Source organism: Megalobrama amblycephala, linkage group LG1, assembly GCF_018812025.1.
Source record: "Megalobrama amblycephala isolate DHTTF-2021 linkage group LG1, ASM1881202v1, whole genome shotgun sequence".
Taxonomy (NCBI): Eukaryota; Metazoa; Chordata; class Actinopteri; order Cypriniformes; family Xenocyprididae; genus Megalobrama; species Megalobrama amblycephala.
This window is the reverse complement of record NC_063044.1, coordinates 34,522,575-34,549,282: the sequence shown is the minus strand read 5'-3', so window position 1 is coordinate 34,549,282 and position 26,708 is coordinate 34,522,575. Positions and strand designations below refer to the sequence as shown.

At 36.5% G+C, this 26,708-nt stretch overlaps 1 protein-coding gene across 2 annotated transcripts; it reads right to left on the bottom strand.

Annotated features, from left to right (window-relative positions):
* Positions 1-4,816: 4,816 nt before the first annotated feature.
* mafga (v-maf avian musculoaponeurotic fibrosarcoma oncogene homolog Ga) lies at positions 4,817-24,931 on the bottom strand. 2 transcript variants are annotated; one of them, XM_048190846.1, is made up of 3 exons: positions 24,749-24,931; positions 12,770-12,843; positions 4,817-12,252 (listed from the first exon to the last, which is right to left on the bottom strand). In XM_048190846.1, exons 2-3 carry the CDS (start codon positions 12,803-12,805, stop codon positions 11,800-11,802), a joined length of 489 nt encoding a protein of 162 aa, XP_048046803.1. In that variant the 5' UTR covers positions 12,806-12,843; positions 24,749-24,931; the 3' UTR covers positions 4,817-11,799. The 2 variants fall into 2 exon arrangements, with proteins under 2 accessions (XP_048046803.1, XP_048046811.1); XM_048190854.1 differs by lacking the exon at positions 24,749-24,931 and adding an exon at positions 24,377-24,698.
* Positions 24,932-26,708: the final 1,777 nt, after the last annotated feature.

Here is a 26,708-nt window from a genome sequence, read left to right as displayed (position 1 = left end):
AATAAATATCAGATGCTGGAATGTCAACTTAACATCAACATTGTCTTTCCATCAAGGTGACCAGTCGCAGCAGTTGCTAAAGGGTTAAATCAACCAAATTTCGGAAACCTCCCCTGCTTTTGTTCATATTTTTTTCTGTAGAAAGACAAACATAAATAGTGATGAAAGCCAAAATATTAAATGTCACAGATGTATATTTACTGAGTAATCAACTATTTTGTAGTAATCTACTATTTTTAGAGGGGTGTAAAAATAACTTTAGAAAGATGGCAGCATCGTTATTTTTTTTTTCACACAGAGATTGGTAGATCTTTTAGTTAAATTGTTGACTTTAGCAATCTTTGTTGCACTTCTTTTTTTTTTTTTTTTTGTTTGCCTCAAGTTTGCATGCCTGTAACTGAAGTTTTAAATATATCTTAATATCCTTTTAGATTCAGGTTCTAGATTCTATTGTGGTTTGCTGTCATAGTGGCACCAGCTGGAATCATTAAATGTGGCATAATCAAACAACTTTGTCCTTTTATATTTACCAGCTTTAAATGCATATTTCCCACTGTGCACAGATACTAAAGACACTAAAGATACCGGGGTGGCGGTGGCACCCTGGTTTAGGCCCATCATCACTGCTTGTAGCTATATTTTCAATTCGGGATCCGAACCCTATTTTGTTTGTTCTTATTTTTCTGCCCAGGAAATAGATATCAGATACCTATCTGAGTAAAATAAAGCCTATGGTAAACATAACTTGGTATTTTGTTCTACAATGTAACTTACGCATATCCATACAGAAAACATGAATTTTGAAGCAGTTATGTTTATTTTTATTTTATTCTGAGGCGCATTTCTGTCCCTGCAGCAAGTGTAATTGGCAGATTGGTGTGAATCCACATACTGGAGTGCTGGTGTTGTGCCCAGCTTGGAGTCCATACCAAATTATTACTCCCCTTGTTGAGGGTGCTACCTGATTGCCTAATCCTTAGCCCACACACCTAATCAAAAACCTACGTATACTGGGGTTTTATTAGCTTTGGTACTATTTTCACAAGTGAGGTGTACATTTTCAAAACTCTTAGTACAAATCTCCAAAATGATCACATTTTTAACACAGCTACATAATTATTGTTTCAAAACACAAGATCATTGTGATATGTAATGAGAACATTTGGTTTAATCACAGAGACAAAACAGAATGTTCTTTTTTCAGTTTAGCACTTTTAACAATCAGTTCATTCAATAGCAAACAACGCAAGATACATGTTTCAAATCACCCTTGTTGCTGAAATAATTACTCTAACACAGGCTACAGATGCCAATTGGCATAAAATCCATAATGTTTGTAATAGGATCTATTCAGTGTGTTATCAAAAGTTGCGATGAAGGTATGAAATGGCAGGTTTTGTGCTAGAACAGAGTTTGCTGTCAGTACAGTAAGTGTTCTTACTGTACCATACTATAGTTGATCTTTACAGATGAAGGGTGAGGTTACAGTAATGTGACAGTCTCTACCATGGTAATACCTCTGTTTACAGTATCACATGGCATACTATAATGTAAAATTATGTATTTGATGCCATCTGTCTCCCTTCTTCTGATGCATCTCTGATCAATCTGATGTTATATAGTCATTGACTGTTTCTTTTCTCTTGTATTCTATCCTGCTCTGTGTTCACAAATTTCAAATCTCTCTGTGTGTATATATATATATATATATATATATATATATATATATATATATATATATAAAAAATGTCTCTCTCTCTCTCTCTCTCTCTCTCTCTCTCACACACACACACACACATACACACACACACACAGGTTTCCATGACACAAATTTCAAATCTCTCTGAATATATAATGTCTCTCTCTCTCTCTCACACACACACACACACACACACACACACACACACACACACACACACACACACACACACACACACACACACACAGGTTTCCATGTTTTATGGGGACTTTCCATAGACAATGATTTTTATACTGTATAAACTTTCTGCATTTTTACATTTCATAAAAATATAATTTCGTATGATTTATAAACTGTTTTCCTCATGGGGTCAAAAAATATCCCCACAAAGTCTAAAATTACAGGTATTACTATCCTTGTGGAGACATTTGGTTCACTTCCAAAACTTGGTTTCAAATGTGAGTGCTTGCAAATCTTGCTAGCAATGTGTTAAATCATATTAACAATGTGAAAAAAAAATGCTAGACCTGTTAAAACGTTAACATGTTAAAACACGCAAACAACATGCTATAAAAACATGTTAGAATCATGCTATGCATTAAAACATGCTAACAACATGCTACATTATGCTAAAACAAGCTATCGATATGATAAAATCATTCTAGTTAACTGCTATGCAAAATTACATAGCAGTGCAATAAAATATGTTAGTAACACAATAAAACATGCTATGAACAAGTTAGGAACATGTTAAATCATGCTAACAATCAGTTATAACATGTAGCAAGCATGAATGAAATAGAATATTCTTCTGCAGGGCCAAAAGCCATAAGAACAGAGTGAAGCCTGAGAAATGAGTGGCATTTGTCTGCTCTCCAGTGTTGCAACTCTTTCTTAAATCCTTCCGGAGCACCCATTACTCTTTATCATTATACTGTTCCCTTGGCTCTCGGTCTCACTCTGCTTGCCACAATATGTTAGAAACATGTAACATGCATGTAATTATGTTAACCTTGTGTTAAAATATGCTAGAAATATGTTAAAACATGTTAATAACATGCTAGAAACAAGCTAGCAGAATGCTAAAACATGATAACAATATGCTAACAACATTCTACAAAAAGCATGCTAACAAAACCTAAAAACACGCCGACAAGTCCCAGTAACATGTTAACAATGCCAAGCAACATTAAAAAAAAATAAAATAATAATAATTGCTTTAATAAAAATAATTGTCTTTTACTGAAATAATATTTTAGTTTGACATGTATATTTTTTGATTAGATCAGATAACATTTTAAGCTGTCATATGGTCATGTTACAATGTGTCCCATCACATGTTACAACATGCCTCTCCTATGGGGTATGTTGTCACATTTCACTTCCCTTCTTTCGGGGTAAATAAAGAAAAAAGTATACAATGTATTAATGAAAAAATACCATGTATTTGTACCGGACATGTGTGATATTAATGTGGAAAAAAAGAAATTCTATGAACCCTAAGTAGATTTAGCCTACACAAACTGAGAAAGTCAAAAAGTGTTAGTCTAATATGGTCTAAGACTTTTTTGTTCTCCTGACTTTTTTCAACGTCTCTCAGTAAAAGCTTTTAAAATCTTTAAGTTTGAAGGTTATGTCAAGTCAACATCAAAATTGGTCATTAAACATTTAAAACATCTAGTCATCTAGTTTTAAAACATTTAGACTGCTAAATGTTAAGATCTTTTCACATAAAATTTAACTTAAATGCAAAATAATCATTTTATTTTAAAGATGATAACTGGACTGAGCATTATGTGAAGCACAATTATTGTTGCATTATGTGATCAATTTCACATACTATTTATAACGAATCTTCAATAGTAAACCAGTATTCTATTCCTAAACACAGCCAAAGACATGCTATACTTCTCCCTCAGGGGTCAGCTGCTAAGTTGTTAGATATAATAGATGTGGAAGAGTGAATGTCTAGGTGATGATGGTGCATGAGCCCCATTAATTGTGCCACTGGCTCCAGGCTGAGAGATCTGGGGCAAGCACCTGCTGCAGAAGTGGGTGAGAATGACGAATGCTGTCCTACATCACCCACCCGCTCACCTCTCCCCTCCATGTGCCAAATTACTCGTATGGGGATAGAGAGCAGTCTGGGCTCTTCTCTGGAGGAGAGCATTTCTCTCAGGAGCTTTCGATGTCATACGGATTGGTCAGCCACTGTGTGCATGAGTGAGATGCAGGTTAAACTGGTAAAACAATAATTGGCAATCCAATGAAGAGAGCAGATTAGCTGTCTTATCTCAGTGGTTACTCAATGAGTTGCTATTGATTAATCACTAATCTGAATATTGGGAGTGACAAGTTACCCCTCGATATCTATGGTAGTGGAATGATAATATACATTTAAGTTATTTAGAGTATATATTAAAATATTTTTATATTTCACTCAGATGTATTTCAAAGAATGCTAAGGTATCACCATTGTACATCAAAGAAAAAACATCAAATTACAAAAAAAGTTATTTCTTTTAGTGTTGTATGTACAGTAGCTGTACATTATACTGCCATGCATATAATCAAACCATATTAATTTGGACAAATTTATTGTGATTCAGTTTAAAAGCTAAGAGAAAAATGTTGATGCTTCTAATGAGAAGGATGTTGCATTTTCTCTTTTTGAAAGAAGCTTTTGGCTTCTAAAGATAGAGGGAAAAATTGCCTTGTATGCTACCAACCCAAATTTAGGACAGACGCACCTCAACATCGCTCATGACTCCAATGTTTTACTCACGTCAGGCCAAAAATATGTTCTCAGAGGTTGCTTGAACTAGGTCAACTGACATCTTTTTTTGGATCACAGAGAGAGAAATTGTGCCATCTAAATGATAGCAGTCTCCTTAAACCAAGACGAACAGCAATAAGCCTTCCCCACCGGTTTATTTGGGTCAATGACAATGCCATGGAAAATAACCAAAAATATATTTTGTTATTAGATGAAATATAATCATAATTTTTCTTGAATTGGGTAACATATTTCTCTAATGACAATGCGAGAGGAATTATGATTATATGGATATATATACACTGTATATTAAAAATGAGTTGGGTGCCTGAAGTTCTGAATCTTTCTCAAAACATTTTTATTGGTCATATACAAAATAAAAGAAGCTGTAATTCAACAAACATACATTATATACAACAGTACATCAATAAATTAGCCACATCTGAGAAATGGTTAACTGCATGGTTCAAATCCACAGTCATTAAATAGGAATACAGTGTTGTATCTATAGAATGCAAAAAAGTACAACAATTTAATTAATAAATAGTTACAATTCACCCAATGTGTTACTGTGTTTCATACAAAGTACTGTAATATCTTATTACAACCCATTGATAAAATAACCAAAACATATTCTATCAATGTTCACCAATCATAAACTCACATTTCATAGCTTTATTTGATGACTCACAAATCTAGTGTCAAATATAAAAACCTGTACAGTCACTTGCTTACCAAACAAAGAATGTGACGAACTATTAGCCTAAAGCTTGATAACATCGCCATTAATGTGCTGACTGAAAAAAATGTTGCTTTTCAATAGGATTCATTGATGAACCAAGACACATTATAACAATGGCAGGACCAGTTGCATAGCCTAACGTTAAATTAATATAGTCACAAGACAGTAATATAGTAGCAATATGAATAGCTCTGTCCCAAAACTTAGTGAGCTTCCATGTCACCTGCTTATATAGTATGTAATGGAGCCTTTTATGCTACTTGTTTGACACAAATAGTGCTTCTCACAGTAAGTGCACAAGACTCTCTATACAACTGATTTTGACATTAGGGCCTTTTCCACTGTTCTTCTATGTAAACGCGCACTAGACGGACGAGTTTGGCATTGCGCTCGCATCTGACAAGTCATTCTAAAAAACAACAACACGATACTCAAGTTAAAAGATGTTTAAAAAAAAATAAATTCCACTGCCTGTGTATTGCGTTTTTCAAAGCATAAAGCATTCTGTGCGACTGACCCCTTACGCCGTTTCTACACTGGATGCTTCAAAACACAATAGAACCCAATCAGTAATGCTGTTTACCCTGGACATGATGCGATACTACAAATCCCTGACAGTTACACCATGTTTAGACTGGGGCCACAACAGCTTGAGGCTGTGTACACTGGATGTGACAAAACAACAGTTGCAAATCCATTTGTTCTTGTGTCAGAAGTAGCATGAGCTCGTTAAGTACATCAGAAATAGAATGAGGCATCAGTATTTTTTTTTGTCTGGGATTTGTCGTATTGCATCGTGCCACATCCAGTGTAGATAGCATCACTGATTATAACGGGTTCTGCTTTTGTTGCGTCACTCATGTCTAGTGTAGACACGGTGTTAGAAGTTCAGAACTTCTTTAAACTCGGGTACTGCGTTTTTAGGAAGCCATGTCATGCTTGAGACACCACAAAAGACGCAAGCGCAACGGTCAAACATCCGTCTAGCACGCATTTTACATAGAAAAACAATGGAAAAGTAGCGCTGTATAATGAAAAAATGTGTTTTGTGTGAATGTTACTAAGCATCCGTATGTTTATCTACACTTTTCGATACTGAGTGAAACAAAAGTATGCTTTAAGTATGAAGTATGTCCATCATCTTTGATTCATTTTTGACTGAGCTTGTCAAAATACATTCTGGGACTGGATATACTGTATGCAATACTACTATACAATTTGGCCAAGGTTGCATCTGAAGGCATAATGCTGCTGCCTACCTCTTGATACAGAGTCAGGGATGTGCCTATGATACATTAGGATACTAGAGTTTGGAACAGAGCTAATAAACACACTTACAGAACATTTACCTTCGCAGTAGTGACTGTATCTCACTGAAATATCTTTCTCCTTAGCAGTAATTTTACAATAGTGCTAAAATACAAACTACCACAAACATCATCTGTCAAAAAAAAAAAAAAAAAAAAAAAAAAAAAAAATCAATACTTTGTGCACATAAGGGTACAGTGTGGCACTTTTCCAAGAACTACATTAAACACCACAGAGAAGTGCTGTGTGAAAATAGTGTGCAGAAAACCTCAGAGAAAAACTCCAAAAAGCTGCTTTTCAGAGTGAATGTGGTGAGTGCATTATGTGAGCAATGAACTCTAACAACAGTCATCAAACTGCTGAAAGAATATGCCCTATACGGAGAAAACATGTGCTGTAGGAATACTGAAATACTGATTGTTGTGGCCTTGAATCTGTGATGTGAGGCGGAGCTGAGTTGAGGCAAGAGGGCAGTGCATTAATGTCACAGTGAATCAGTTACAATCTCTTCATTTTCATCTTAAAGAAATAGTTAATCCATAAATGAAAGCTGTCATTATTACTTGCCCTTGTGTTGCCGGTCATGACTGCAAAATAAGCCCCACCAGGGTGATCAAGATCAAAGGCAAGCAGTTTCTTGTAACTTGTAAGACTAGTTTATGAAACTGACCCCAGGTTTTTTTTTTTTTTTTTTTTAATCACATTGAATCCTTTGTTTTGCTGTCTGTACATTATTCATGCTTATTACATGATTGCTTATTTACTTCATATTCATAAACATTATTGATTTGACTGCACTGATGTTGACATCACTGTTTCCCCCAGACCTGCTTTATAGCTGAACTGGTCATATTGATGACCTTTGCAGTTATTAAACTCAACTGAATTAACACTGAACTGAATTTTAGCTAAATAATAATTCTATTGTTTTTTAGAAATGATTTGCATAAGAATTGAATTCTGTTTGCATCATTGATCATTATTTTCCTGTTTATCCCTTTAAAGCTGCTTTGAAATAATCTGTACTGTATAAAGCGCAATAGAAATAAGGGGACTTGACTTTTTTTTGTGGGGAGTGCAGAGAATAAATGACTTAAATTTCATTGTATAGCCTCAGATGACTTGGAATATTGAGGCACAATTCATACAAACTGCTATTATAACTTCTAGTGCTTGTTTCCTTTTTGGAGCTTGCTGGAAAAAAACAAAGTGGTTTGGAACAACAGGAGGGTGGATGTATGATAGAGGGTTCATTTGCGGATAAACTATCACTGTAAATCAACTGCAATGACCTGAAAGTTCTCGGGGTCTTTAACGCTTTGCCATGCAAGGGAGTTTATTCCATTTCCCCTCACTTATCCATTCAGATTCACAGCTGTGACACACATCAGGGCTATAAGTTGAAGTAATTCTGGAACTTTTTTATATTACACTGAACATTTATCCTGAGAAAACAGTAGGGAAGAGCATATCAAAATAAGTCCATTTCATTAGTGCATTTCACTTACCCATATCATCTCACAGAGAAATCTCATGAAGCTTATTTCAAACACCTGTACGTAGTTCTGCTCTGAATCCAGATCATCTGTCTATCAGATCCAGAACATGAGCAAGACAGGGTTGACAATCAATTTACTTTTTAAATATTATAGCTCTGTTCCAAACCCTAGTGAGGGAATTCCTTGCTATCTGCTATCAGACATACAGTAGGCAGCATTCTATCTGAAACGGATCCTTGAACTGATCTGTGACATTCTACATGGGAGGCAAACACTGTACTCAGTCAAATTCAATAGAAAAAAACCCCCAACAAACATACATACCACAAACAAATATTGAGTAAAACAATCCCTTTTCAACTATTTCTATACACACATTTTAGCAATGATTACAGTTACTAAATGTAATAACTTTCCTGTTCCGCTTTCATTTTCAACCCCTCCACAATCAAATCAACTCCCAATGGATAAAAGTCCCCCTCTACTGTATTTTTCTTCTGCATATTTCCCTCAGCAAGAATTGGCTAATTTATATCTGACATTTAGGGTGTTTATGTTTCCCTGCCTATCTGACCTGAGATGCTGGGAAAGGCTCTGGCATCCCTGCGACCCCTACGTAAGTTGAATGCTTTGGAGAACGGATGGACAGATTTCTTAAATTTTTCAGCGAGCTTGTTAACTGTTCGTGAAGGGCACATACGATGCCTCCTTACATAATAGCACACGTACATCACGGACACGTCTATTTGATGTCTACATTTACATCTGCAATTTGTTGTCATTTTTGTTGCACATGTTTGCTCATCTGCAAGACCTTTCCTGTCATATGTTAAAAAGACATTTAGAAAATGTCTTAAAGATGTTTATGATTTAGAATGTATGTAAAACTGCTTTTTTTTAAGTTGAGAGATGTTATTGGAGATTGGAGAGATGAGATGTTTGTACACAACAGATTTTTTCCAGATTAAGCGCTCTTTAGCAGACATCTTTAAGACGTGCTATCTGGGTTACTTGGTATCTTTTTGAACAGTCTTCATGTTGGGGGATCACATATGACGCTCTACACAGTGTCTACAACAGACACAGAAGCAGATAGAACCCATTATAATCAGCGACACTACAAATTTCCGACAGTAAACTGATGTTCCGTTCTCTTTCTGTCATACTTCAAGCGTCCGCGCTACTTAAGTTCTGACATGAAGAACAAATGGATTTGCAACAGTTGCTTTGTCGCATCCAGTGTATACAGAATCAAGCTGTTGCAGTGTGGCGCGAAACACCAACTGTCGCGTCAAGTGTAGACACGGTGTTAAAATGCTGGTCAGTTCACTAGGTTTTGGAACAGATGTACAACCTTATCACTTTGCAGATTATTTAAATTTAGTTCTTGCTATTCTTCTTCAAATGTTGTCCCAAAACACAGATAAATTGTGTTTTGCCAAACTGCCTGTGCTGGAAGAGAACCACGAACTGACTATGCACCGTTATGAAGCGCCACACTGGGTTTGTTATAGTCAGCTGCAGTAAAGCTGGAAGTTTTATCATTCAACAAAACCCAGATGTTCTGAGCGCAACACATCTTCATTACAGAGATATGGAAGGAGTCAATATGAATGACTGGCTTCTATACACGGTCTATATTACGTCATAATATTCATTTAAAGAATACAGCAGGACACTTACACAGTGAACAACACTGTCACCTGACCACATACACAGCACGCCACGCGCTACCCCATTGCACGTGTCTATTTACTAGAAAAGCAATCAGACTTCAATAATAAGCCACTTTTGGTACAATTGCAAAATTTATATCAAACTATTTTTTGTTCATATAAATAACAGTTTTTTTCTGTTTTCTTTTTCCAGCAAGAAAAACAACAAAGTTTTTAGTTGGAGTAAGACATCAGAGACCATTAGCTAACGATTCAACAATAAAGCCCGTGTTGGGTTGCTTCTGGAAATTAAATGCGACCAGCCCATCCATACAAAGCACAAAACAACAAAACTACAGCTCTACGACTCTGAACAAAGCTATGATCAACACTTTTACCAACACGGTTTACCAACTTCAAATATTTTCTAAATGCAAATAAATGCCTCCTCTTTGCGATGTTTCTCTCATAATTCATGTCTGCAAAAGATGAACATCACCTGCCAGACAGTTTAACAGGGCCTCTGCTCTCACATGCATAAATACAGTAGTTTATTGCCTCTCCTGGTCATATTCCTCAGAATATAACTTGTAAACATCATTCCACTAAATGGAATTGAACTCAACAGGAAAGAAATTTGATAACAGAAAATAAGTTTTGCTTGCTTTGTGAATTACAAGATCCTTATTTCTTATACCATTTCTGATATAACAGTGAATATATTTAGTTTTTCCCCTCAGTATATTAGTCAGTGGACAATATCAAGCACAGGTGACTCAAGTTGGAGCTAAAGTTAACCCAAAAACTTGACATCATTCAAAGTTAGTCATACAGGTTAGTCAAACCTGCATGACTAATTTTCTTCCATGGGAACACAAAAATAAGAGATTTAGCAGAAAGTCCAGACTATTTTCCATACAATGAAAGCATATAGTCTCACATAAAAAAGTACCATAAAAAGGATATGACTTCTGCATTACATTCCAAGTCTTCTCAAGACATATAATAATTTTCTTTAAGGAACACACCCAAATTCAAATCGTTATTCATTGACAATCTCACCCTCTGCTGCAACTCTCGCATTTATGCAAGCACATTAGAGGTCTTCATTGTTTCACTTTGATTCAAAAACCCGAGGTCCGACCTGAGACTTGAGCGGGTTTGGGTCCAAAACTTTGACGAGTACCTTGGACATGGGTCGGGTTCGATTTTAGTTGCCTCGGGGTCTGGTAATTTTAAATAAATGTGCTTTTGATGAATAGACCTGAGAAGAATTAAAATATGCCAAATTTCTATTATTTGTTTTGTGTACTTAATATTTTATTATGTAAAAGAAATACATATTAAATAATTCTACGAGAATGTTACCATCCCCTTCTTCTATGTTCTCTGTCAGTCCGTGCTTCTGTGTGTAAATTACCAAACCATCCTAACGCTGTAACAATGTGTGAAATCCACTGCACATTTTTGAAGTATAGGCCACATTATCTGTGAACATGTCTTAATGTAACTAACATAAACATTACAAAGACGGATCGGAGAATGAACTTCATCTACAAATAAGAAGATGGGCACACTATAAAAGCTACACGTGTTTCTTCTTTGTCATCTTTGATTTTGGTCTGTGTCATACCAGGCTGAAAAGTCACCATTGGCCACTGGTGTTCTGCCTCTGTAACATTCGGGTTTGAAAAAAAAGCCATCGGGTCAGCCTTGGGTCTAATTTTATTGGGACTGGCTCGGGGTGGGTTTTTTCTTAATTTAAAATGAATTTATGATTGTCGTGTTCGGGTAGGACATAGGACCACTGCACATATTTGAATTTGGTGTGCCAAGACGTACCTTATCAAGTTTGATGTCAGTGACAAATGGCATCAGTTCTTGTGTGTCTTCAATCACAGGTTGTTTACATGTTGAAGTGTGATTTTCTGCTTGACCTTCTCTGGTCAATGTATGCTTTCTCTGTATGGGAAAAAAACCCCAGCACAAAAGCTTCTCTTTTTGTCTTCTATGGACCAAGTAATATGGGATTATGTATCACCTCTTTTGATAGCATGAATAAACCTGTGCTTGATGGATACGCCAACCAATATACTTACAAAATGCTCCCCATTTGTGCATTAAGACCGTGCTTCTGTTTTGGTCTTGACAATGGTGATGACGCTGGTAGTGGCCACTTTGCCTGGTATGAGGGGCCCTATAACAGATGTGATGGGGCCCCTGGCACCGGCCACAGGGCTGCGGGCCACAGTTCTGGCAAAACTCTGGAGAGCCTCATATTTGGAGCGCAGCACGTCAAGCTCCACTTTCATGCTGGCGTTCTCTGAGGCGAGCTTCTCCACCTCTTGCTGAAGCTCTGCCTTCTGTTTCTCCAGCTCCTCCTTCTGCGTGACACGTTTGACGCGGCAGCTGGCGGCATAGCCACGGTTTTTGAGTGTGCGCCGCCGCTGTTTCAACTGCAAGATTTCCTCTTTGGTCAGACCGCGCAAGTGCTGGTTCAGCTCTCGCACAGACATGGACACCAGCTCATCATCTGTGAGACTCGTGCCATTCTCACCTGGCTCTCGCTTCACCTGCAGAGAACCGCAAGGGACGAGATCAAGAGAGAAACGAGGGAAGGGAGGGCAGGGGAGACTGGGGGCAATTGTAATGGTCCTAAACATCAAACATGCTACAGCGATGAGCCTTATTCAGCACATGCTCAGTAAATTTCTCTCTCAGAGAAGAGGAAGGGTAACATTTTACAATAAGGTTCCATAAGATAACACCAATACATGAACATACAATGAACGATTTGTTAAGCTTAATTAATGTTAAATTCAACGCTTACTAATCCATTTTTAAAACAACATTTGCATTTGAATTTAACATTAGCATAAGCACTAACATGAATGAACAATGAATAATTATTTTATTAACTAATATTAACAAAGATATATAATAAAAAATATTGCACATTGTTAGTTCATGGTAGATACATTACTGATACCAAAAGAAAATGTGATTTATTATGAGATTTAATACTTTTCCTCTGCTGTCTTAAGCTTTGAATTCAGATTTGGAGACACTTTCATTTGAAACATCACATACCTTCAGTGCTTTGTTTCCCTTGTTTGTAGTAGTCATACCACGAGAGCCGCTCTCCTCTGCCCTGCTCGACAGGTCTGTCAAAAAAAGAGTTTGCAATGGTCAGACAAATGTTTCTCAGTCCGGAGGGTAGACACACAGGAGTTGATCATCAAGGTCATAATTGTATTCAAAAGTTGGGGCGTAAAAACCACAATCTCAATTAAACAGTATATACAGTTTCTTTACACAAACTCTGCACTACATAATCAAACACTCCTTGCTAACTTTCTGGCCAGAACACATAAAACTAGAGTGAATGTTTTTTATTTTTTTTGGCTGAACGCAACAGTATGGCTGAACGCTGCTGCACCAAAAAGGATGCAGCATCAGGAGCCTGCAAGGGCCAATGAGACGTCATTTCCAGACACACACATAGAGACACTCCCAAAAAAACCAAAACACAGAGACAAAACCATAGGGTTGTAACCGGCAAAGCACAGCAATAAAAAGTGGTTACTGCAAACAACCAGAAGTGTCTCAGAAGAACCAAACTACTGCCATCTGGGATGATAACAATTGAAAGCAACAATACACGGAAAACTGAAGTACCAAGAATTTACCCATTGTGAATTAATTTTTAAACATTTCTGAGAGGAGCATGTGGGGATGTTGTCACACGGGCAGAGACAGCAGCATCTATCAGACATACTTCCCTCTACACACACACACACACACACACACACACACACCTTCTGCTGGTTCAGTGGCTTATCGGCACATTCCAGGGCCCAGCTTTATGACGGGGCTCCTCTCTGACTGCAACAGTGGAGAAAGGTTTGCGACATCTTATTGGGTCTTGATGGACTAGCACAAACGCCATCAAATAAGGATGCTAGGACAACTGACAGACATCTCTTAGAGGGTAAGGAGAAGACCCCAAGTACCAAGCCTGGGAAGGACAGGACTTCTCATTGGTCCACAGGCAGTTTCTGCCCTTCACCCATCTTGAGACTAATTAAAGCCCGGACCACCATACAAATTCCTTAGGATCTATTGGATGCATAAGTGTTAGCTGAAACAAAGAGAGGCCACAAGAATCCATCCAAATCCATTCATAACCATGTTTGGAAAACTTATAACTGATGGAAACTACAACACATCCATTTCATACTTCCAGAGAGAGACAAGTATTCTTAGTGACAGCTATATGTAGTACAACATTCAGCTGTTAAAGGTGCTAAAGAGGTTCTTTTTGTCGACTGAGTTTTTTAAATGAGCGCATGGGTAAGAACAACCCCCCTCCTTCACAGCTCATTTAGAGGGAACGCCTCCCAAAACTCGTGCACGAGTATCGGAACACGAGTGTTTACCACCGGCATTCGCTGTGTTATTATGCCGGGCACACATTTAACGACTAGCTAAAACATTCTGACTATGCTCAACATACAGCGATTGTTTCCTGCTCCTGAAGCAGATTTATATACTTTCACATGGAATTTAAACACACACACTGTAATCGCAGACTGAAAGCAAATTAATGCATGCATGAAAGTTCAACCTTTTTCCATCATGTTTGAACTCTATGTGTTCGACATTGCTTACAGTTATTTTGGTGATGGTTTGGGAAGTGAGCAATGCATTGGTAAAACTTTAAAAACACTGTTCTAACCGTGTGCTTTAGATTACGCAAATGATTTCCAAAGGGGAAAGAAGGGTGGGCCACGCTGTGTGTGCCCCCTCTGATGACATCAGCCAGTCATAGCACTGGAATAGAGAAGCGCCAAATTGCAATCTCCTCCTCAGTGGAAAGGGATAAATCTATTCTTTCAAGAGACACTCCTTTTTCTTAGTCTCTGGCCTGAGTGGTGGGAGGCAATAGCAGATACACCATTCTGAGTTCTCATCCAGTGAGAATGCAACAGATATGCCCAAGTACTGAGTCTCTGTTCATCCATGTGAGATGGCCTGCAAAGGTGAGGTGTTGACAGTTCTGAGTGAGGTGTTAACAGTTTTGAGTCTCCGGACTACATGTTCCAGATTTTAGGACCCATTTTAGTGCTCCAGGAGATCAGCATCCCACAGAGCTTCATGTTCAATGCTGTTGAAACAGATTCCAGCTCCTTTCACCACTGCATTGCTCCCAACCAGTAGGCATCACCACCACCAAACTGCTCACTCAACCACATGGAACGCAAATATCACTTAACTAAACCTCTTTCTAGAGACCAAGGCATTGTTGTATATTATCAGTATATGACTAATTTACATTAATTTACATGAATGTTATATAGCTGCTGCCAGTTAATAATAATAATAATTTTTGTTTAATGCATAATAAGATTATTTTATTAGTTTCAGAGAAACAACAGTTTATATTTCCATAAGATAAAGGGTAGCACTTTATTTTACAGTCCTATTCCCCATGTATATACTATGTACTTATGATAGTAATTGTAATAACTGGGTAATAACTACCCCTAAACCTAACCTTAACCCATGTACTTACCTTATATTATCCAGTAGTTTCTTAGGTAAGTAAACTGTAAGTACATGTAAGTGCATGTACTGTAAAATAAAGTGCAACCAGATAAAGTAACACTGCCATAGCCATACCCAACTTAATGCCAGCTTTACTAAAAGCTCAGAACAGAGAGTGTGTGTAAGAAGGGAGAGGAGTCATTATCCAAACACATTTGCCAAAACATTTTTATTTTTAATTTGCTGCATCTGTGTTGTCAGTAGATTAGCCACACCTGATTATTAGGGCTGGGCAAAAGATTTTTTGATTAATCTCAAAAAAATGTGGTTGATTCGATGTTGCTTCTCAAAATCTATGAATCTATCTTTTTTCTGTATTTATTTCAGCAATCATTGAACATAATATCTGATTAACATGAATCTTATTATTAGTCTTCTCCACTATGTGTCATCCTCTTATTTCCCTTACGCCATGTTACAACAGGGTCACTGTTATTCATTCAGTGCTTAACATGGCAGATGCAGGTGCGCCTTTCCATGTGATAGACGTTTCTGACAGTGCATGGTCACGAAAGTTTATCAGTTGCACGTGTTTTTATGTCTTGCCAATTTAAATATTCAAGCAAAAGATGATGTGAAAGAGAACTGAATTCAGCACTGGTGCGCTGTGTGAGAAGTTTTATGTGCTTTTATGTGAAGTTTTATAAGATGAGTGTTTCTCAATCAGCGGGCAAATACTAAATTGAGTTCTCTTTCACGTCTTCTTGTGCTTGAATGGACACATCCACAGAACGATGTCAAAATGCCCATCTTGGCGAGTATCCTCATAAACAGTCAGTTATTGCTTAAGTGAACATAAAAAGTAAAGAAAAACAACATGTGTACAGTATCAGTATATTGGGTCCGTGCATTAGTCTTAAAGTGACAACAACCTGATATTCCTGCTGCTGTGAGATATATGTAACTGCAGAACTACAGTGGTGTACGTGACAGCAGTTTCAGGACAGCAGGACAAGACGGGACGTTTATTTCTTTATCATTCACGGTATTCATTTAGTAGTTGTGTTGATTACTCTCACGGTGTACACTACAGTCTCCATGCAGGTTCACGGCACCCGCAACACCAATATTTTAACAATTTATACGATTTTGGTATGAAGATAAAGGTTAGGATTAGGATTTTTTTTCTCTGTAGTATTATAGTACAGTGTATATTAGCACCATTTGTTGTTTGCTTTTGGAATCTGAAAGAACACTTGAACCTGAAAATGGTGATGCATGATGTCAGACTTAAAAGCGGACAGTAGACTGTTGAAGCACTGAAAAGAACAAATCAGAAAGGATCGGATCCATAGGAAAACAGAAAACGCTGAGTGAAGGCATTAACAAGAGGGCAGGTGAAGAAATGGAGAGAGACAGAGAGAAGGAGAAACAAAGAACAAATAGAGCAAGGGAACATGGGGGTTGGTAGCCTTGTGAAAAATTGCATCCTCAGCACATTTGGGCTAGCTTGCAAAACGAAGGGTAAAAACCCCTGATCTCAGCAAGGACCCCAACCAAGGCACCAATTAGGAAGTTGTGTAGCTAAACTTAAATGACTAGAGCAATCATTTCCAACCTTCAAAGCCTGGCAGCATTCATAAATTTAGAGGGTGCAATGATGCAATGATACATAAATTACAGTATACATACATATGATAAATGCTGAGCCAACAAAAGCGCTGTGGCCTTGTGTCCCTGTGTCATGTGTTAATGATTGCCTTCCTTTACCGAGGCCTCAGGGACTAGTCCACAGATGGATGCCATTGGGCCAGGCTATGCTAAAGAAACACCGACCTGCCCCATTTATCTGTCCTCTAAAGCACAATGTGACCTACCAATAAAATAAAACAAGCTATTTCGCTGCTCCTGAAGATACTACACAGCTCTCTGGAATACGTTATTTTTTTGTGAAGTATTTCTTTATAATGAGCATAAAACCCACTAAATTGACCACTATCTCATTTTCCTACATAAGTGTTCTGGTGTGTGTCTCTCACTCCATGATTGCACCTCACATAATAAATCAAGGATCATGAAACATAAATATGAGTTGAAATAAGTGTAATTTTGTAAATTGCCACATAATAAGCACATTAATGAATAATAAGTCATTATTTTTTAGTAATTATATTTTCAACATTGTAGTTTTAACACAATTTGAATTTGATTAGGATTTTCATGTTACATTTGAAATATATAACACTTTGTGCATGCAGAAGCTGTCTGAGCAGATTTTAGTTAGAAGGTATGGTTTAAACTAGAAAGAATTCTTCAAGACAAGTCTTTTGATACATTTTTAATGCTGATGTATACTAACATGTATGTTAATATAAACCATATTCAAACCATGGCTCCAACAAAGTTGTTTCTATTTAAAGGTGTAAACCTTTAAAAGTGATTTAAAAAGCTTGTTTTTATTAAAATACTTTCTTCTATCTCAGGTTAATGTCTACAATACAATAAGCAGTCAACAATAAGCAGGTCCAAAAAGAATATGCAGACTTTCTGAATTTCCTGTGCTGATTTTCAGAGAAAGTCTCTGAAATGTACTTAAACAGGTTTTTAAACAGGTTATTCAAACAGAGCTTATGCAATACATGTTTTCATGCATGCGATCAGCTAAAGAAAAAAAGAAAAAAAAAAAGAAAACCTGACAGCACACAATTATTATTATTAAAAATTGTATTAAATTGATAAAGAATTATCTTACTATTGCAATAATACATACTATACTGTAAAATTAAAAAAAACAATTAAATTAATACAAATTAATTTAATAAAAAAAACAAAAAGTAAATAATAATAATATATTATAATACATGTTTATTATATTAATAGAATAAAAGTATTATAATAGTATTTACACTGTTATATAATGTCTTAATAGAATTGTTGTTATTATAATAATAATAGTAATTACTATTATTTTATTTTATTTTACAGAACAGTAAAATTACAATACTAACATTTATGGCTGCCCTAATTTCATTGTTTTCAAAAATTAAACCATTAAGCTTTTATTTTGGTGGAAAAAAATGCAGGAAGACCTTAACGCTTCTCTTTGTTGATAACAACAGATTTATAAACGATTCACATACATTTGGGAAGATGGTTGGTTGCATTCCCAAATGCAAAAGCGAATCAAACATGCAGCATTTGCAGAGTAGCAAAGTGCTGTGCTTTACTCTGAAACATGCAGCATGTCAGACTATACTGTATATTTATATAAATACATCACAACCGCTGAAATTTCATGATTGCACTAAACCATACCACATTCTGACATCAATAGATTGCCAATATTCATTAAAAAGTTACTGGGCAACTGGCGAGAAAAACACTATTTCAACGCCGATTTTTACTCTCATTTGACTTAGGCTTTATCCATGACTAGATCAGGGATAAGAATCCGTGCATGAATGCATTAGAATATGTAAAATTTTGCGGTTTACGTATTTAGTAATTGTTTAAAGGGACAGTTCACCCAAAAATGAAAATTATCCCATGATTTACTCACCCTCAAGCCAGCCTAGGTGTATATGACTATCTTCTTTCTGACAAACACAGTCCTCGATGAATAGTCGTCCTCCGGAAGCTAGTCCCCCTTCATTCACAACCATTATAAACCTTGGAGGACTAAGGATATTTTTAAATATATCTCTGATTGTGTTCGTCTGAAAGAAGATAGCCATATATACCTAGGATGGCTTAAAGGTGAGCAATTCATGGGATAATTTTCATTTTTGAGGTGAACTATCCCTTTAAGGCCATTTCATGATTTCAGTCATAATACAATAATACAGTAACCAGCCCATACACCTCCACCCCCAAACATTCTTTTCTCAGATTTACGCAATTCACGTGGGTCATACTTTCCAGGTCAGAATATATGGAAATCCGTATTAATATGGAAAAATCACTTCCCTGCTTTTTAAAGTAGATGAAAGAACATTCAAATAAACCAACATATTTAATAAACTATCACACCGAGATGGGGCACGTTAAGAACATTATGTAAATCTGTTAGTGTAAATCTGCTGAGCTTCCAGCGGAGTTCTGCATGCACAGATTCTATGAGGCCCTTACTATGAAAGCCATTTGTAGGGTGACTTTCTGAAGTGTGTAAACACTGTGCCACTTTCAAAATATTGCTCAGTTCGTTTGAGTGATCTGACATGTACATTTCTGGCTCAGTCAGTGTCAGGACTTCGGGATGGGACTACCAGTGATTGTCTAAACAATGGCAGATCCAAGCCAGATACTAGGGTTTGCAAAGTACAGAGAGAACGACATACTGAAATATGAAACATCTGCAATTCCACGTCAAGTCTTTCAAGGTCAAACCTAAAGTCTCAAGATTTAGTCTTTTGCCAAGTCATGTTGTAAGTTATTTTAGTTATTTAGTTATTTTAGTTGTAAGTCATGTTAGTTATGTTGGTAACCAAAAAGTTTTGGTGAACATTGAATTTCATTGTTTGGACTACGGACAATTTTCCCCCCTTCAAAATATCTTTCTTTTTCCAAAGAAGAAAGGAAGTCATACAGTTTTGGAATGACATGAGGGCGAGTTAATGACAGAATGATAATTTTTGGGTAACGTATGCCTTTAAGCCCACCCCTAGTGCCGCCCATGATACAGAATACAGCTGGCGAGAAGTACAGGGAATGATCATTATGGAAATAGACAGTCTCGTAAATTTTAGGGAAAGCTACTAATGTACATGCAAGTCATTTTCTAACCTGCTGACCTCTTGGAAGCCCTGATGCCCCTTAATGAAGACTGCCACTGCCTTAGAAACCCTGCATTTAATTTCATGCATGATCAGCACCTCTTTCTGAACCTCCTCATCAAGTACAACCAGAAAAGAAAAAAAGAAGAGGAAACGAGTAGTTTTATGCAGACCTAATCATCTCTCCCTTCAACAGAGTCAAGTCAATTATCAAACAAGCTCTGTGTGTCGAGCACCATTTAACTGCAAATTAAAAATCTGACTCGGCTGATGGCTGGGGTTCTGTTTCTTCAAGATGGGCATCAATTTATGCGCAGAGGGCAGGGAAGCCATAAACTAGCGGCTATTCAGAGCGTGAAAAGGAGATGCAAATTATTCTGAAGTTTCAGCAGTGAAGAAGCGACGACGCACCATTAACAGTCAATAACCCAATGGTAGCACTGTTGATAGATAGACAGAGAAGTGGGGCTGGCCAAGACGATCACGAGAAGTATTCTCTCAAAATCAGTCAGCTTTAAACGCAATGGAGCCCAAATTTTGTGAAGAGATTAAATTTGTGAGCTCAATGAAGGTACATGAAATTATTGACATGTGGAGTCACCCTCAAACATTGTAAAAAAGATTAAAGTCTCTTTCTAATGCTGTATTGTTTTTGCAGGGCCGCAAACATGGGGTAAGGCTTGGAATACAAAAAAGCTTTTATAAACTATAAGCAAACATTTCTTTCCAGAGTTAAATACAGGGCACAAGTTTGGACTCGAGTAAAGCAGTAAATATTAAATGGCAGGACCATCTGAGTTATCAAACAAATCAAATGTACAAGAACACCGTTAGAAAAAAAGAGCACAGAAAGACACAAGACGTTCTTGGGGAACAGGACTTAGAGGGAAAACACCTGATTTTAGGCAAACAGACAAATCAAGCTAAAACACTGCCTTTATTAAACAAGTTTGAATGACCTGTTGCCCAGCTAAAGAGGTCATCTTATAGGGAAAAAAATCTGACTTGGGTGAAATAATAAAAAGGCCCAAGGGTCAACTGTAAGTCCTTTCTGAATGTCGTGATATTGGCCCACTGGTTATTTGTCCTGAAAAGGCTTTGACAATTTGACATTTCTGTTATCTTTCTTGCATTGGTAACAAACCTCCACTATCTTTCCTGCTTGTTTGCCAGATGTCAGGAGAATAAATCCCCCCAAATGGAGCTTTTCTCTTAAAAGGATAAGTTTTCTGTCCAGTGTTTTACTTGTATCTTCTCAATCTGACAACTACACTCAAGCGCGCTCTCTCTGAGCTGCAAAAAAGCATTGATGATCATCACCAACAAACATGTATGTTGAAGTTTAGTGATGTCTATATTGTGAAATACAGCCAGTCTGTATTCCCTCACGAGGGTGCATCTTCGATTTGCAGCTAATAAATCTGCGAATGGATATTCTGTGTGACAAACTGTAATAAATACAAACATGAATCTCTACTATTATAGAGTGAATCTATTATACTATTATACATGAATCTCGCTATTATGCTACTTATGCAACCTCTGTGCTACAACAGAAAGTAAAAAGCTAATGTTTTAAATTTTTAGAATTAATATTAGGAGTCACTGTTTTTCTATTGATTTTTCGTTTGATGAAGCCATCAAAATCATAGAAGTGCATGCTCCACCTACAGGCCTATATATATCTATATATATATATATATATATATATATATATATATACAGTCAAACCAATATTTATTCAGACACCTTGAACATTTAATTTAATTCATTAATACATTTTATTCACTGATTTCAGAGTTAAACTGTGTCAGAAAAAAACTAATCTTAATTATGTCAGATAACAATTAAGCAAAACATGGTCAGGTCAAAGTGTATAATTTTTGGTTCCAAATTTTTATAAATTTTACTGGTAGACCACTGTATGAAGAATGTTTGGGTATAATATGTCACAGTTTACTTTATTTTGCTATCCTCACTTACATACATGAACATATAGTGTCCTGCACCCACTGGTGAAAATATATAAAAAATATCACAAAATGTCTGAATAATGTTTGGTTTGACTGTATATATACACATTTACTTTATACTACATGGTAAAGGTACATGGTACATGGCAGAAAGAAAAAGAAAAGTTAAGGAACTGAAATGAAGGAACCAAAATTAGAATACAGAAACCAAAATGGTTAAATTACTTATGATTTCCAGTCTTATTCCAGACTAGTTAAAATTAGAATACAATATAATATGGCATAAATAATAAAACATCAGTGAGAGTTATTTGTCTTTAAGCCTAATTGTTTGTTAAATTTAAGCTCTTTGATGCAGGCATATTCTGCATTAATTGTACTCTACATTAACATCTTTGAATAAAACCTAAAAAAAAAAAAAAAAACATTCTTGCACAGTGTTACATCTCAAAGAAAGAAAGAAAAAAAATGCATAGCAACAGCAGGAAAAGACAACTGCGGTGAAAATAATAAAAAAAAAAAACGCCCTTACTTACACTGGGTTTCATCATCGACACCCCTCCCAACACCCCCCAAAAACCTCATTGATCTTTTCTGGAGTCCTGAGTGCTGCATCCAGAACAGATAATGCTGTACCGAAGGACTAGGGGACTGTAATTTCTGCAGAGACGGCATTAGAAACGTAAGATTTGAGGAGCACCTCCTCCACTCAAACTCTTTCTTTAGGTTGCATCAACTCCTGTCCAAGCAAACCTTCAGCCAATGAATGGTAGATCATTTTGAACAGAAATACTAGTCAAAGCCTGTATCACAGACAAAGGGAAAGCTGGATTTAAACTGCTACATTTTTCAAATGAAAGCCACTATCTAAACCCCTGCTGCTTGATGAAGGCGCTCATCTGTTCTTTTTACCTGCTCCGGCAGGTGCAATTACATACGGCTAGATGGGATTCATGACACAAAAGGACATTCTTATAAATGCCAGGCACACAAAGTCATATTACACAAATTTGTCCAAACACATGAATGTGTATCACATAAAAAGCAGAGGCACCTCATTCAAAATCCTCTGAAACCGGGATAATTCATGTTATTTTTGTTCTGTCCTTCAGCTAATATTTAAATATCATATTTTTGTAATAGCTGTTGGGTAAACAAGTGAGCGCAATAAAACCACAATGGCATTTGACTAAAAGGTTGAACTGTGTTCAAGACAAAGCCATTTTTCATTTAATTAGAAGGTCAGGGCAACTTAAACTGTAAAATGTTTTAAATTACAACATTTTTGTTGACTGAAAATGGTTTGATACTTCTGATAGTACAGTTTATATTTTACATCAATTTGACTTTTCACATTATAATTATATTATGATGTATAATTTTGAATTACGATTGTCATAATTGTATTGCTAAAAAACCTTTAGACAGTTTAATGACAGGTTCCATTGTGACAGCTTACCTCAATGTGACAACAGATGCCACACTATTGGACATGTTGCTTAATGAAATATTTTTTACAGGGCAATAATGCGACAGTTTTTTTTTTTTTTTTTTTTTTTTTTTTTTAGAGCCAATACATACATATATGCCAGATGCTGTGTCCGAATATTTAGCCTAACCCCTATACTGCAAAAATAATCCATAAATCAAATATGTTACATGCATATTTCCTTAAGTACATGCAGAGTAGAGTCTTGTGTAAAGAGCAATATTCAAAAAGATTTTAGACACTTTTTTTTTTTACAGTGTCACTCTCTAACCATCAACTCAATACAGATGCTTGTCAGGAGTGCTGGTGATGCTCTACAAAAACCAGCTTCGGTTAAATGTTTTATGCGTTATCATATTATAACAGCAAGCAAATCCAAAAAAGCAGCCTTAGATGATTCTCAGGACAATGATCAAATGTATTAATGATCAAATCATTTAAAATGGGAATCACATTTGACAGAATTAAAACTCTGACAAACGCAAAAGCATTCAAACAGGTTTTAAAGGTTCTATAAACGCACAGCAACGTTTATTAATAGACACCGTTTCTCGCAAACGAGATTCCCACTAAAAATCCTCTGCTTTTTAAATGTCATACTATATGCACATGACCATCACGCTGACAAATTTGGAATGTAGATCCGGGAATTGATTCCTGAGCTAGAAACATTCATGAAGCATTATGATGAATCAGCACCTTCGTTCCAATTCGAACCAACAAAGCGATATACTTTATGATGCCTACAGGAAAGCCATCTGAATATCTGTCGAATTAATTAAATCTTCTCTCACTCCGATATTTACCTCAACCTTAAAAATCGGATAGTAAAAGAGCAAATTCCACCAATCGGATATGAATATATGTATATTATGAATACAGGATCATCGCATATTGACAAAAACACGCGCCCTACCTGGTGCTGAAACGCACAGCGCCCTTATGATGAAACAGCAGCTTTGTGCTGATGTGTGTGTGTGTGCTCGCGCGCGCCTATCCACACATTTCTGCACATCCCCCTAGCTGTCACTATAATACCTCTAATTCACAGCAACACAGGGAATCCCCATAGGCTGCGCGATCCTGATTCCACTCACGCATATTACATATGTTTACGACACAAAGCAGCTCGTTTGCAGTTGTGAAACATCATAAATGCACGTGCGTTCATAGAGCTGCTTCAGGTATATATTATATAAATATGTTATGAGAGTAAGTGAAGGCGTGCATGCACACTCAGCACAACAACACTCACACATTTCATGAAACAATAATCGAGTTGACTCACCAGTATAACAGATGCCTTTCTCTATGCGAGCAAAGAACCCAAAGTGTGTTTGAGTTAAATCAGATGTGTAAATGTGTTGTTATTGCTCGGATTCTTTCTCTTGTACTGAAATCATCAGACGTCATATGATGTTTGATCACGTGGCTTCATTCATGAAGGATCTACGACACCGCTCATTTAAAGGAGCAGTCCTGAAAACTATTTTAATCATTAAAATTATACATTTTTATTTTTAAATAATTAATTATTTATGATACACGGATGTTTTTATAGGTAACGTACCAAATCCCGTATTTTTTCATTAAAATAGGCTACATAAAAGAGTGGTGAACATAAATATGTAGCCTACGACTTAGATGGTAATATTTTACATTAGGTGGAAATGTGCATCCTGATTTAATGATTTTGTATTAAAAAAATTTTGTTTTCACACAGACTTTCATTTTAGGCATTTTAACTCAGTAACTGGGTTTTTGATGTTTTGACTGTAATGTGACAAATAGAATTACAATCAGTGTTAGTTTAAAAAAAAAACAAAAAAAAAACGGTTCAATTGTGTAAGCAAAACAAAGATTTTTTTCAAAGGCGTAGCTGGCATAACTCCCTCCAATATGATTTTTTTTTAAAGACTGCATTGTTTTCTCTGTCCATTTAAAAAAACCCACAAACATTTCTAATGACAGAATAGTAGGCTAAAATCTAGTTTGTGCAATTCTACACACCCACACACATTGGGTTTCCATGTTCTATGGGGGACTTTCTATAGAAATACTGATTTTTATACTGTACGAACTGTTCTCTCCCCTATAACCCTATACTAATTCTCACTTACAAAGCTCTCCATAACCTTGGTCCTACATACTTATCTGACTTACTTCAGCCCTATGCTCCTGTTCGTTCCTTGTACTCTTCTAGTGCGGGATTGTTAGTCACCCGAAGTTTAGTCTGGTGACTCTGGGAGCCAGGTCTTTTAGTGTTGTGGCTCCCAGGTTGTGGAATGCTCTTTCTCAAGACATCCGTCAAGCATCCACCCTTCTCTCCTTCAAAAACCTCTTAACCTATTATGGATATGCAATTTGTTTGTAAGTGACTTTGTAAGTGACTTCTGTATTTTATTTTTTGTCCTTGGTATGCGTGTTATGCCTTGATGTTGATGTTTATTTGGTTCTGTTCTGGTATATTTGTAAAGCGACGTTGGGTGTTGGAAAGGCGCAATATAATTAAAAAATATTATTATTATTATTACTCATCATAGAAAACTTTCAGCATTTTTACATTCTCAAAAAACATCACTTAGTATTATTTATAATATGTTTTTCATCATGGGGGCCAAAAATGTCCCAACAAGGACATGAATTTTGAATATTGCCATTTGTTGGGGAATTTTGTCCCCATAAAGTAGGGTTTAACAGGACCACACACACACACACACACACACACACACACACACACACGTTTGTTTTGCTATCTTAGTGAGGACATTGCATATACTTCCATTGATTTTATAACAGGTCAATGATATTTTCTATCACCCAACCCCTACTCCTAAACCTACCCATCACAGAAACATGTGAAACATCATTAGATTAAAAAATAAAACATTGTATGGCTGATTTATAACCCTTTTTATCTAGTGAGGAACAGTCAAATGTTCTCACTAGTGGGTTAAAGTATTTCACAATATAAGTGAGGACATTTGATCACACACACATACACACTCACACACACACACACACACACACACACACACACACACACACACACACACACACACACACACACACGTTTCTGCAGATCAAAAAGGACTCTTAAATTGAAAGTTTGCTGCTGGCTTCACATCATCACCAAGAGCAAACCGCTCCATGCACAAAAAGGTCCCTCAACCTCAAGCAAGAGCTGCAAGTAGATATAAAAACACATTCAGAAAAAAAAAATTCTTTGCTGGGTCAGATACTTTGGA

Bases quoted from the DNA above. Each gene is read 5' to 3' on its own strand.
- mafga (XM_048190846.1), bottom strand. From the start codon at position 12,805: ATGACTACTACAAACAAGGGAAACAAAGCACTGAAG. The intron at 12,253-12,769 runs GTATGTGATGTT...GGTTCTCTGCAG, and splicing joins AGGGAAACAAAGCACTGAAG to GTGAAGCGAGAGCCAGGTGA.